The 13361-nt window shown below is 46.3% G+C and overlaps 1 protein-coding gene across 21 annotated transcripts in view; it reads left to right on the forward strand.

The window, feature by feature from the left end:
- Positions 1 to 13361, forward strand: part of NCAM1 (neural cell adhesion molecule 1) — a 310590-nt gene that overhangs the window by 241989 nt on the left and 55240 nt on the right. For all 21 annotated transcript variants that reach the window (XM_070272772.1, XM_005611569.4, XM_070272777.1 and 18 more), the window contains exons 2-8: positions 822 to 896; positions 2624 to 2842; positions 3905 to 4048; positions 4434 to 4571; positions 5718 to 5835; positions 6286 to 6452; positions 13174 to 13316. In XM_070272772.1, coding sequence (XP_070128873.1) covers positions 822 to 896; positions 2624 to 2842; positions 3905 to 4048; positions 4434 to 4571; positions 5718 to 5835; positions 6286 to 6452; positions 13174 to 13316 — 1004 coding nt within the window. The remainder of the gene's footprint in view (positions 1 to 821; positions 897 to 2623; positions 2843 to 3904; positions 4049 to 4433; positions 4572 to 5717; positions 5836 to 6285; positions 6453 to 13173; positions 13317 to 13361) is intronic.

Genomic DNA, 13361 nt, shown 5'->3' on the forward strand with positions numbered 1-13361 from the left:
TTTTTTCTACCCTAAAACTGTATTTTTATGAGAAACAGTTATCTACTCCAAGCAGATAAATGAGGAACTGAATGAATACAGGAATCTGTGAATCTGGTGCAATGTGTTTTGTCTTATCGGTGGAATGGAATTACAGAGCATGTGGATATTCAAATAAAAATGCAGTGCAAGTAGCCAAGGGACACAGGGAGTTCCTCAGGGCATGGACTACAGCATTTCAGAAGAGTCTGACTAATTGGGATGAGGATGTTTGATGCTGTCTCCCATTATAGAAAGAGGTGTGTTGGTCCTAAGTCAGGAGATGAGGTGAGCATTGAGCATTTGGCATCCCCTTCTTCAAAATCAGTTTGCATCTTCATATTGAGTCCTTCTCCGTCCTTATTAAGCATGGTGGCTTGAGGGAATTGCCAGGAGACCCCTGTGCAGGGTTCTGGAGTGGCAGGCTTCCCTCTTAACATAGCCATGGGCACACTTCAGGTTGATATCCAAATGTAACTGGTTGGGCTGCTATCTCCGTGAATCCCAGAAGTGTGACTGCTTCGGGCAGGACCTTCTCAACGGGTCAGAAACATTTAGGGCAGAGGTCACCCCAGATCTTCCAGGGGCCCTCGCATTATCTGATAGGGGGGTGGCAGTTCCACAAGGAATAGTCTGCACCTTGTCCACTCTGGCTTTGGCTTGCACAACCGTGGGTACTTTGGTGGTGACAAGTTCTCAAAATCCAAACAACCTCCTCCCTTCCCTCCGCTTTTGAATGAAAGCTGTGGGTTTCATTCTCAAAACTTCGAACGTGTCTTTACACTGGACATTGTCTTTTCCAGTTTCTCTGCAGGTGGATATTGTTCCCAGCCAAGGGGAGATCAGCGTTGGAGAGTCCAAATTCTTCTTATGCCAAGGCGAGTTCCCCGGGTCCCACTGCGTTTCAGGAAACCCACCCAGCGGAGCAGAAGCCAGTGGGGCTGTGTGTGCGGGCCGATCACACGGCACCTGGGATTCTTGCGGTTGCCCAACCTCAGGGTCAATAGCGTGACCTGAGACCAGGGAATCTCCCAGGCCCTCTTCCTTCTCCCCTCACAGGCTGCCCCAACACAGTGAAGTCTATCATCTGGACTTCCGCTGGGGGATGGAGGAGCTCTAGGGACTTTCTTAGGCAAGTCAGCAAAACTCCAAGAAAAGTGAATCGCCCCCAGATTCCCCACTCTGTGTGCATCCAGAGTTCTGTAAATGACGATGGAGAGCAGTGCTGGTTCAGAAATAATACATCAGTGGGTCCACGTGAGGCTTATTTCTTAGAGTCCCCCGGAGCAGGAAAGTCCAAGAAGGTCTAAAACTTGCCTGCAAGAAAATTGAGTGCTGATATCTCTTTTGCTGGTATCCTGGGCTTTCAGGGTCTGTTGTGAATACCAATATTCTGTCCCATTGCCCCTCTCCCCCAGCCCCACAGCTCCGGGATTTGTCGGACCTAGTGTCCTTGTTTTTTGTTTAGAAAATATGCCCCATTTCCACATCTCGGGTAATTATCAGGAAATGTCCTGTGGAGGAAAAGGCTTCAAATTAGACTTTGGATTCCCTGTATGTGACGTGACTGGGGTTTGGAACATGGAAGAACCAGGAAAGAGCTGAGCTAGGTGTAAACTGTGACATTTAGCAAGCCGCTTTTGGCAAGGAGGGGCCTTTAAACGCTATTATGATTTGCGTTGGATGAGGTGGCTTGTGGTCGCTGGATGTGTTCCCTCCAGCTCTGCCTTCATTACCACAGTTTAAATGATCTGGAGATGCAGCCGTGGAGCCCACAGCACATCTTGCAAATAGCGATATTTATGAAAGCATGATGGGCCCTGAAAGGAAGACTGCTTCATTTCCATACTAAGCATCTGTGCAGGGCTGGGTGGTGTGGGCCAGGGAAGGGCGCCGTGCAGAGAGGCAGGGCGAAGCCACGTCCGCCGGATCCAAGAGCCCTGCAGCCTGTTCTAGCTCAGTGTCTGGGACAGCTAAGCAGCAGCATCTGCCCGTCCTAGGTGCCCGGGGAAAGGATGCATCTCCTTTACGGCATTTAAGGAGACGAATTTGTCTGTCTGAGGCAGGGGGTGCTGAAATGACAGTCATGCCAGTGTGTGTGGGCAGATGCTAGAATAAAAGTGGGTGGAATCCACACTCCTAGACTAGCCGATGTCTCATCTTCTGCTCAGGAGACCATAATCTAAGCCCTCAAAAACGAGCTGCTCAGTTGGCTCAGATCAGCGAGGACCTGGAGCACAGGTCCTAGATACACTAACTCCTTTGTCCCTCGGGCTGTGAGACTGTAAACTCCTAGCTTGGTGCCTGGCTTCAACAAGCATATCTTCTCTTCCCTCATTAAGGATAGAACCACTATTAGAAATGCCAAGACAAGTGGGCCTTGAGTTCTCTCCTAGTACTCTAAGTGGTGTTATACATATAACAATTAAACACAGAAGCCACAATAGGGGCTGCGTCACGTTCTAGTGCAAATGGTCATCCCTCTCTGATCATCAAGTCTGATGATCTCTTGTTCAGTAGCTCTTCCTGAGTAGTCACTGACAACCTGGAGGGGACTTTGTCTTTTTCAACTTCAGTTCTTTGAAAACAATCTCTTCCTCTTTAGTGGCAGGAGATGCCAAAGATAAAGACATCTCCTGGTTCTCCCCCAATGGAGAAAAGCTCACCCCGAACCAGCAGCGGATCTCAGTGGTGTGGAACGATGACTCTTCTTCTACTCTCACCATCTACAATGCCAACATTGACGACGCCGGCATTTACAAGTGTGTGGTCACTGGCGAGGATGGCAGTGAGTCAGAGGCCACAGTCAACGTGAAGATCTTCCGTAAGAGCCTTCTCCTTCTCCGTTTTCTGTCCTCTCCTTTGGCCAGGAAGACATACAGGTGGCAGACAGAGTGGGATGGCAGTAGAGGACAGGCTGAGGGCTTGACAGGGCCCCTTTTCTCCTTTCCTCTCCCTAAGTCTTTTCCGAATTGAGCTGAGAGCTTCAGTATATTCTTAAATGATCCTTGTCCATCTCAGAACTCACAACCCCAGTTCATGCTGGTCAGAGCTACCTCCCCACTGGCCACCAATCTGTAAGTTGAAATTACATAGCTCCCACAGGGCTATTGTGGGTTCCCCTATCCCTTCCCTGAGTGTTGACTGACTGTGACACAATTCAGCTTTTCCCTTACTATTTCACTCTCCCCTGCTGGTAATGGAGCCCAAAGGCTCAGTTGAGTGAGGGATTATTATCTGAACACTGTGCCACTCAGAGCAGGCAGTTCCCATTGCCACTGAAACCCAGTCTGGAGGTGGCATCTCATTACCTTGTTATCTTGCATCTGTCTCATTGGCCAATGTAATGGTGGATGACAGCTAATGGAACAGTATTGATTGCCACAGTATTTGTTGCCATTAAGCCTGCTTTACTTCTGTTCTGTTCTTCAAAATTCTCTCTGCTGTAGGAAAGTTGGGGTTGGGGTACCAGACAGAGTGGGAGACAAGAAAGGACTGATGACTCCTATATTCATTGTAGAATAGGTGTTCTACCAATTCATCCCACCTGTGTGTTGGATTTCACTGGCACCATCCCACACAGCAAGGGACCCTTGGTAAAGACACTCCTTTCCCTTCATAGACCCTTTTCTGCACAAAGTGTGATAAATTTAGCAGTCAGTGAATAGACATTGATTGCCAAACATTAACAACATATTTTCTTACTTGTGCCAGCTGCTCCGCCTGGCATCTTTGGCCAAGTACTGGGTGGGACCCCCTTTTGTACCACTGTATATATGGATTGAATTGCCCTCAACTCAAATCCAGGCAGCATGGCTCCAGTGAAAAGGGATCTTTGTAGGAGAACCAGCTGTTTTCCCTCACTTTTCTCTTGCTCATTTTCCAGAGAAGCTCATGTTCAAGAATGCACCAACCCCGCAGGAGTTCAGGGAGGGGGAAGATGCCGTAATCGTGTGTGATGTGGTCAGCTCCCTCCCACCAACCATCATCTGGAAACACAAAGGCCGAGATGTCATCCTGAAAAAAGACGGTGAGACCCGAATTCCCCGGCAGCTGCCTTTTCCCCTGGGCCACCAGGTCCCCTAGGGTTTCCACCTCTGCCAGCCTCTCAGGCATCTTATCCAAACTCAGGTTCCAGTGTCCCAGAACCACATGCAATTCCCAGGTCCTGAATGGGTGTATGTCTATGACTTGTATATTCAGTCGCTTGACTTTCTCTCGAAAGAAAAAGACAGATTTCCAATAGACTTTTGCTCTTGGCTCTGTGTGAGAGCCAGGGACACATTTTCTATTTCAGCTTAAATCCCCACCCTGTAAGACTGAAGCTAGGAAAAAGGAAGGGCTCAGCCACCTGCCTGCAGATTCCAGAGTTGTCTGACTGATCCTTGGATGAACCTGCCTCTTGTCTCTTCTAGTCCGATTCATAGTCCTGTCCAACAACTACCTGCAGATCCGGGGCATCAAGAAAACAGATGAAGGCACTTACCGCTGTGAGGGCAGGATCCTGGCACGGGGGGAGATCAACTTCAAGGACATTCAGGTCATTGTGAATGGTGAGGCGATTCGTTCTTCCTGCTCTCTCTGTTGCTACAACTTGGTTCCCCAAAAACATTCTCTGTAATTTTCTCTTTGCTCTATAGAATAGATCCTGTCCTGACTCACTCATCCATCTCAGCTGAATCCCCAAGACCCTCTGTGGGCTCTGGCTTGTTTGTTTTAAATATAGTTGCATTTTGGGTCTCCCTCAACTCTGGGGACTTTTAACGCAGTTCTTGAATGTCCTTCATTGTCTTGCAGCACTAGAAACTGTCCCCGTGCTTACCGATAAATTCTTATTCATCCTTCATTGTCCTTGATGTTACTGTAATTGTGAAGTTAGTCCCCTGGTTCAATGTTCAAAGAAAATATTATAATCAATTCAGGCCTCAGAATAGTCAGAATCATGGTCCATGGGCTTATTAATCTTAATTTGCAGTGTCAAATAAACACACTCGTGGAATCGATCTGACATTTACAAGCTGTTTACAGGAAATTATAATGTCAGTACTAAGAAAATAAGTAAATCATGGTTGAATTGTTTGGCAATTGATACATATTTTTTGCCAAACTCTCCCCCTCTCATTCCTTTGGTAAAAACATTTTGTGCACAGGACTGTTTATGACAGTTCCAGAGAAATGTCACTCTTTGGTGAGCTAGTACATTTCAAATTGGTATTAACCATTTAACCACCGTGAGTGGGAGTTTTCAACTTTTTACAGTATCAAGAGCCCCTTTGAACGTCAACTTCCACCAACTATGGTAGTTGTAAGTTTAGTATGCGTTCATTGAGAAGATATACAATGATAAATAGCTACTATAAATTGAATACCATTTTAGAATGAATAAAATGTATTAATATAGCTTCAAAGCTGTGCTATTGAAAAACATTATTGTTATATATTGTTATACATATAACAATGTTATGTATTGTTGAAAAACACTAATGCATGTTTGTGTGTGAATTATTTAGTCAGTGTACAGTAATTATTTAGTATACACCTCCATTTAGATCCCTTACACTAACTCTGCAGTTGCTCAGGACTTTTGACTCCCAGACCGTGACCCTCTGACCTGGGGTCCCCTAGAAGTGCCTGTTCTCCAGGCCACTAGGTTCTTTCAAGTTTTCACAACCACCCCTGACTGTCCTTCTTTCCCTCAGTGCCACCCACCGTCCAGGCCAGGCAGAGCATAGTGAATGCCACCGCCAACCTTGGCCAGTCCGTCACCCTGGTATGCGATGCTGAAGGCTTCCCAGAGCCCACCATGAGCTGGACAAAGTAAGAAACTGCTCCTGCCTTTTGTCACTAACTAGCAGAGAAGGGGACATCATCGGGCCTGCTCCATGTTGGCATTTCAATTTCAATGGAAAGGGTATGCCCTGCTGGGGAATATCAACTCTGGTGCACAATGGATTCTTTTCTGAGGTTCTCTTGCCTTGTGCATTGAATTCCTTCATTTTCAGTTTGTGGGGCAGAACCAAGGTCGTGGCAGCGGAGGCCCTCTTTGGAAGTTTTGTGGGTGTGGTTTAGAGCCTGTGGACAGAGTCAGAGGTTCGGGTAGAGGAATCAGAGGTCTTCTGTATGTGGAAGCACAGCTTGGCTCTTCACTTTCTATGAAGACTGAGGCTTTCCCATGGGCTCAGTCTGCATTTTACAGAAACAAATTAAAAATAAACATCTTACCTCTGTGGTCAAAATCATGGTGCTTTGCATTTCTGCACCCTGTAGGGATGGAGAACAGATAGAGAATGAGGAGGACGAGAAGTACCTATTCAGCGACGACAGTTCGGAGCTGACCATCAGGAGGGTGGATAAGAATGACGAGGCGGAGTACATCTGCATTGCCGAGAACAAGGCTGGAGAGCAGGATGCGTCCATCCACCTCAAAGTCTTTGGTGAGGACACTGGGGGTCAAGGTCTCTGTTCTGCCACAATTCCTCTTACCCTACACACTCGTTCCAACAGCAGGGCCCTGTCTGCTCTGCCTCGGAATCTATCCCAAATGCAACCACTTCTTACCGTCTTCACCACCCAAGGCCTAGTCTGAGCCATCTTCCTCCTCTCCTGGTCAACGAGACGGCCTCCTAGCCGATCACTCTGCCTCCTCATTGGTCCGCTTTAGCCTCTGCTACTTACAGTAGCCAGAATGACCTAAATCACTCCTCTTTTAAATGGCTTCCTATTGCAACCAGAATAAAATCCAGACTCCCTACCATGGCCCACAAGACCAAACCTGAGCTAGCACCTGCCTTCCTTTACAACCTCATTTTTCCTCCACGTTCAAAGCTCGCCAACCCCTCAGACCTTCTTTCTGTCCCTCACACATTCCAAGCTTGTTCCCTATCTCAGGGACGTTGTACTTACTGTTTCCTCTGCTTAGAATATTATTCCCCCAGATCCACTCCGAGCTGCCTTCTCATCCATCATTCAGATCTCAACGCAACTCGCCTTCTCAATGAATCCTTCCTTCACTGCCTGGCTAATGCAGCTCCCTTATCACCACTACCACCCCCATCCACCTCCACTAATCTCTTGCATTCATCTTACTGCATCTTCTTCATTGCACTCATCAGGAGCTGCACCGATCTCATTTACACATTGGTTTGGGGGTTGTTTGCCTTTCTCCTTCACTAAGTATGTAAACTCCAAGATGGCAGAGTACTGGCCGAGTGATACATTGTTTTATCTCTGGCTCTTTAAACAACACCAGACTCATAATAGGCCCTTGGTAAATATTAGTGACACACTGGCTGGCTGCCTCTGTCTCCCATTGCTTCTTTCCCTGGCTTGCATGAAACAGTGATATAGAGGTCCTGAAAAGAGCCCCCACATCTCTACTCACTTCATCTTGATAAACTCAGTTAACTTCCATTCATTTAGAACTGAAATGCATTTTGATCTGACCTTGGAAAAAGAAGTTATGGTGGAGAAATGTTTAACCTAGTGGATTTCAACTCTCTCTGCTCATTTTAAAAAACACAGATAAGCTGGTACACCGTTGACAGGGCTACTAGAGGACAGAGGCCGGAGGGGCAGCTGTGGTGCGTGCAGCTCTCAGGTGGTTACAGTGGGCCTGGGGAACCTGCTCGGGACCTGCTTGTTGAGCCTGATCAGGAGAAGTGATCTATGTTTGTAAACACAGACCTTTGAAAAGCAAGCTTTTATGTGCAATTGGACCTGCTAATCACAGACAGATCCTATTTATTCATTAATGACCATTGGATTTAGAAACAGGTTATCAGTTTGGTTCAAATTAATTGTATATACTTGAGAGTGAAAGCTAACCTTCTTGGGAAATATTCTTGACAGTCTTTTCTCTAATTCAGACTGGTCTTCCCCAATCTCTCTGATTTTAAGTTTTTCCATATTATAGAGAAAGACAGATGCGTTTGTTAATGTATTCCTTCATTTAACAAATATTTCTCGAGCACCATTGTTGCTGGACCAAGGGGCTACAGAGATGAGTAGGAGATGGTCCATTGACCCTAAGAAGCACAAAGAGGGAGATAAACATATAAGCATATGAGTTATAATAGATAGTGTCAAGTCAGCAATGTTTGAGTGCCTGCTATGGGCTCAGCCATTGTCAAGGTTACAAAGATGAATAACTTGTACTCTCTTCTCATCAGTGGGTTCACAGGCTAATGTAGATGACCAACACTGAAATGTTTAATGACAACCCATTATAATAACTTCATAATAGCAGTATGCACAGTGCTTTATAGGAAAAGAAGACCTCTGGTCCTGTGGCTCAGAAGTTAGATAAGTGTTCACAAACCATGTGCTATTTCACAAGTAGGAGTTTCCCAGATGGAGAAGGGTGGGTGAGCATTTCAGGCCGCACATGCACAGGGACAGACACAGGAAGAGCCCATGTTGTGCTAAATGTAAGCTCCTTGTGGACGGGGACTTGTGTCTGTTCTACTCACACATGTCCCCCCAGCTCCTACAGCAGCACCTGGCATATCATAGGCACTAGTATTTGAATAAATGAGTGAATAGCAGTTAGTTTTATGGGAATGAAGCATAGGTATATGGCAGGGAGACGAGCCTAGAAATGTGTAATCATTGCTTGTCTCAGGAAATTCTTTTAGATATTAGCTCCATAAAGTAATAATAATGATGGCCAGCCTGAAGTGAGTGCTTAAAATGTGCCAAGCACTGTGTGAAATGATATCTATCAGTTAGCTCTTTTAATTCTCAGCACAACCCTATGAGGTAGATTTCATTATCCTTATTTTATAAATGAGGAAAATGGGCACAGAGTTGAGTGCCCCACCCAAGGAGCCAGGATTCAAACCCAGGCTGTTGGCTTTTAAGTCTATTCCCTGAGCTAGCAATGGTAGTTACTACTCCATGAAACCCAATTGAACACATCCTATATCTGAATTACATATGGAGTGACTAGTAATACTCTGAAATTTGTGTGCTCGACCTTTAGCACCATGGATGACTTGGTTCCTCTGTGGAAGTACACTCAGTTCTAACTTAGCTGGTCAAAAACAGATCTCGGCTTCTCTTCCAAGCCTCTCTAGTGGTGATGGCTGCCCCAGGCAGGAGGTGTGGATAGTGAGTCAGGAGACGTGTGGGGCTATGCTAAAGTGAAGAGAATGGGTGAGGTCCAGGGGAGGAGGTGACAAGGCAGGGAAAGCAGGATGCAGGAATGGTGGCAAGGATTTGTCTTCTGACCTCCTCCCTTGCATGTATCCACTCCTGCATCACACACACACACACACTCACACTCTATTACCATAGTTTCTTTCCCAAGACTGCCACTGAGAGACTGTACGTTAGACAGCCAGGAGAGAAAAGAGGAGGGGTGGGCAGACTCCTGCAGAGACAGGTAAGAAAATCCTAGACTCACAGGGACCATGTCTAATCCAGCCCCCATCCAGAGTGAGAATCTTCCTCTGTAGCATCCCGAGGAGAGTTCACACAGCCTCCTCGAAGTAGCCTGGCACCCCATATACGGTCTCCTTCCCCTCTCCATTTCACCTTCTTGACCTCTTTTCTCTCCTCCTCTTTCTGGCCTGCCTCCCCCATTGGTTTAAGACATGGATATGAGGGCCAGAGAACCAGGTGAGGAGGGGCTTGCTAGTTAAGGCTTCATCTTTCTTCCGCCCTTTCTCTCCCTCTCCTTCCCCTTCTGACTTGCCACTAGACACCAGCACTAGGGTGAGAAATGGGGCAGGTTCCCCAGCAGCGGTAGAGTCTGTAGCAGAGAGGTATAGGGGGAAAGAAACCTGTAGCTTAGATAGTGAGGAAGCGCTCCAAACTCCTGTGGCTTCAAGAAGGGATGGCAGGGGGCCGGCCCCGTGGCCAAGTGGTTGAGTTCGCATCCTCCTCTTCTGCAGCCCACGGTTTCGCTGGTTTGGATCCTGGGTGCAGACGTGGCACCGCTAGTCAGGCCACGCTGAGGTGGCACCCCACATGCCACAGCTAGAAGGACCCACAACTAAAATATACAATTATATACTTGGGGGACTTGGGGAGAAAAAGCAGGAAAAAAAAAAGAAAGAAGAGTGGCCACAGTTGTTAGCTCAGGTGCCAATCTTTGGGGGAAAAAAAGGGAGATGGCAATTAGTAAGAAAGGGACATATCTAAATTAGAGACTGCTATAGTTGTACCTAACTGACATCATTTTTTCCTAAGAAAGGGACACATTCTAGCATGCATTGCCCTAGTTATCTGCTAGAATCTCTTTTGACTAAGTACTTGCATCCTGTCTTCCTTTAAATTTGGGAATGAATTTCCGTTGCTCCCCATGGGCCCTTCTGAAGAAGTATTTTTGTCTCCACAGACACTTATTATGCTCTATAATGCTCGTGAGGTCTCATGCTGCTGTGGGCTGAGGCAAGTTCACCAATGGGCAGAAGCTTTGTTTAGCTGACCCTTAGGACCACAGCAGCCCTTGCGAGTTACAGCAGAGGACAAATGGGGGCCTGAAGGAAGGTGCACCTGGTCGTGTCCAACCTCTCAGTCCAGGGAAGCAGGGCTCCAGAGCCCTCCTTGGGCCAGGGTTGCAGGAGCCTGGATTGGGGTGAGAGTAGACAAGGCTGGCCGTAAGTGGCGGGGTGCAGCACCATGGACGTGCCAAAGAGGAGAACAGGCGTGCTTGGAAAACTCACTAGGATGGCTGTGCTCACAGGGTAGTACATAGGGAGAGACACGATGGAGCAATCTGAGACATTAAGTCCCATAGTGGCAGTGGAGACTAGAACAGGGATCCAAAGTCAGGGGCCCACAACACAGGCTAATTAAGATGGTGCAAGTACCATCTGCAGATAAAACCTGGACAGCTTCCTCTACATGCTGGTTTGCAGAGGGAAGTGACCTTGCATCTGTCCCTGTTTGTCCCATGATGCCCATTGTCCCAGGGTAATTATTCAGAGCATCCCTTTTCACTCTCAAGAGTGCCCTGATTTGGACCATAAATTATATCGCTATCCAATTTCCAAGGCCGTCCTCTAAGCCTTCAGTTAGTTCTGACAATAGCCTTGCTTCTGGAGTGCAGAGAGGTTAAGTCATCAGTGAGAAGCCTGCCTTCCTTCCACAGCCTTCTGGAGACCATACAAAATTAGCCATTGTTAATAATGTTTTTAATAAGAATATAGTTTGCCTTTTTCTAAAGGCTTGCACAATGCACCCTTTGTCACCATCTGGGAAATGGAGCCACCAAGACCAAATATTAACAGATGTTAACTGTCCCTTGTCTGTCTTCTGTTAACCTCTCACTGCAGGGACACAGTGCTGTGGGTCAGGAGAAGGTCAGTGCTCGCTGTCTAGGTTCGAACGTCTGACTAAGTTTCAGGAGGCCAGAAATTCAGCCTTCCTATGACTGCCTCCAGACCCCAAGACAGCTGTTCAGTTTAGTGAATTCAGTTGTTTGGCTGATTTTTTTTTTTTCTACTTTTCAATCTATGATTTTAACAGTATAGAAATTCAACTTTTATTTTACCTCTCTAAAACGTCCCGTTCAAGAGCACTTCCTCCATCCAATGGGAGCTGTGACCTCCTCCTGTTTATCAAGAGAGGAACAAAGCCTTCCAATGGGAAAACCTCACGCATGCGGACTCCGTCAATTCAAATTCATGATCGTGTGGCCAGAGTGGATTGAGATGTGCCCGTGTGCTAGCTGCCAAAAAAAGGATTTGCTCAGCAGGCTGTTAGGACAGATTAACTTTAGGAGAATCTTTGAACTATTTGGGTAATTTTATATAGAAGCAGATACTTGCTACAGAAAGTGCACAGCCCTATCATTGTTTTCTGTTTATTAAAGAATCAAGGGCCCCAACTTGGAGGATGTCTACAGTCAGTAGATTATGAGCCCACTGGGCATTACTGTATGACTTTGAATACAAAAGAAATGCAATTCTTTCAAAAATTATCTATAATTCTGATTTGTTTATTTTTTTGTTTGTTTATCTAGCCTGACCTTTTTCTCTATTAGTGAAATAAGTTACATTTGTGCAGCATTATCTTTTCTCTTCTCTGGAAGGTTTGGCAATTTCAGAGTATAATTGTTTTAAATTGGGAAAATTCAATTTTCTCTAATGTTTTAACGTTTAACTCAGCTTTTGAACGCTCGTGTTTTCTTACATTACCTAAAACATTTGGAAAATGAACTCATCTCCACTCATCCCTTCCCGGTCCCAGCCCACCCCAAGCCCCCAGCGAGTTACTCACCGCATTTCCTTACTTGAGTTCATGCTAACACAACTCTTCTAGTCATTAAGAATCTCAGAATCATCTGCACCCCTTCTCATTCCTTCTTTTGATTCTTGCCATCCCTACTCGCCCTCCGTTCACTTGCCACATCCTATAAAACCTTCCTTTAGCTTCTCTCTCTCAGCTGCCCTTTCCTTTCTGTTCGCCCCACCCCCGACCACCTCATTCAGGACTGTATCACACCACATCTGGGACATTGCCAGAGCTTCCAAATTCGTTTTCCCACCTCAAGGTTTTCTCCATGCTTCGTCATCTTGAATTTTTCCCGAATTAACCTTCTTGAAATACAAATGATCGTTTCATTCCTCTGATCCAGCGCGGTCGGTGGGGCTCCACCAGCCACAGTATAGAATTGAAGCAAGCGCTTTAACCAGGCGGTCAGGGCTCTCTGTGCCTGGTCCAGCATTGTTTCCCTCTGCTCTGATGCACAAACACGCAACTTGTGCCACGCTGCTCTCTCCCCAACCCTCTCCTCACATGTTCTTGCTTCTTTGCTTTTATTCAAAAGTTTCTGCACTTGGAATAACTCCATCTCCAACCTAAAGTTCCTCCTACCGAAAACCTCATGGCCCAGCCCAAAAGCTGTCTCCTCATGAAGACTCCAGCCAGAGGAGTGCTCGTCCTCTGCTCGGTGCCTCCTGCATCCACTGCCCTTAGCACTTTTATTATATAGGATGTTGTTTTTATTACCATCACTTAGATGTTTTCATATGCCTGCTCCATTGTAAGCTCCTTGGGGTTCAGCTCTTTATCTCATACAACACCTAGAATAGGCCTTATACTTACTTAGTAAGTAGATAACCTTTGTTAAATGGGTGCATGTTATAATATAAACCAAGAAAGCTAAAAAAAATCAGATAAACTCATAGAAATATTTTGCCTTTTCAGCAAAACCCAAAATCACGTATGTAGAGAACCAGACAGCTATGGAACTGGAGGAACAAGTCACTCTTACCTGTGAAGCCTCGGGAGACCCCATTCCCTCTATCACCTGGAGAACTTCCACCCGAAACATCAGCAGCGCAGAAAAGGTATAATGTCGCCCAAGAGTTTCAGGGCTATGGAACGCAGACTCA

This window comes from Equus caballus, chromosome 7 (genome assembly GCF_041296265.1).
Source record: "Equus caballus isolate H_3958 breed thoroughbred chromosome 7, TB-T2T, whole genome shotgun sequence".
In the NCBI taxonomy this organism is placed as follows: domain Eukaryota; kingdom Metazoa; phylum Chordata; class Mammalia; order Perissodactyla; family Equidae; genus Equus; species Equus caballus.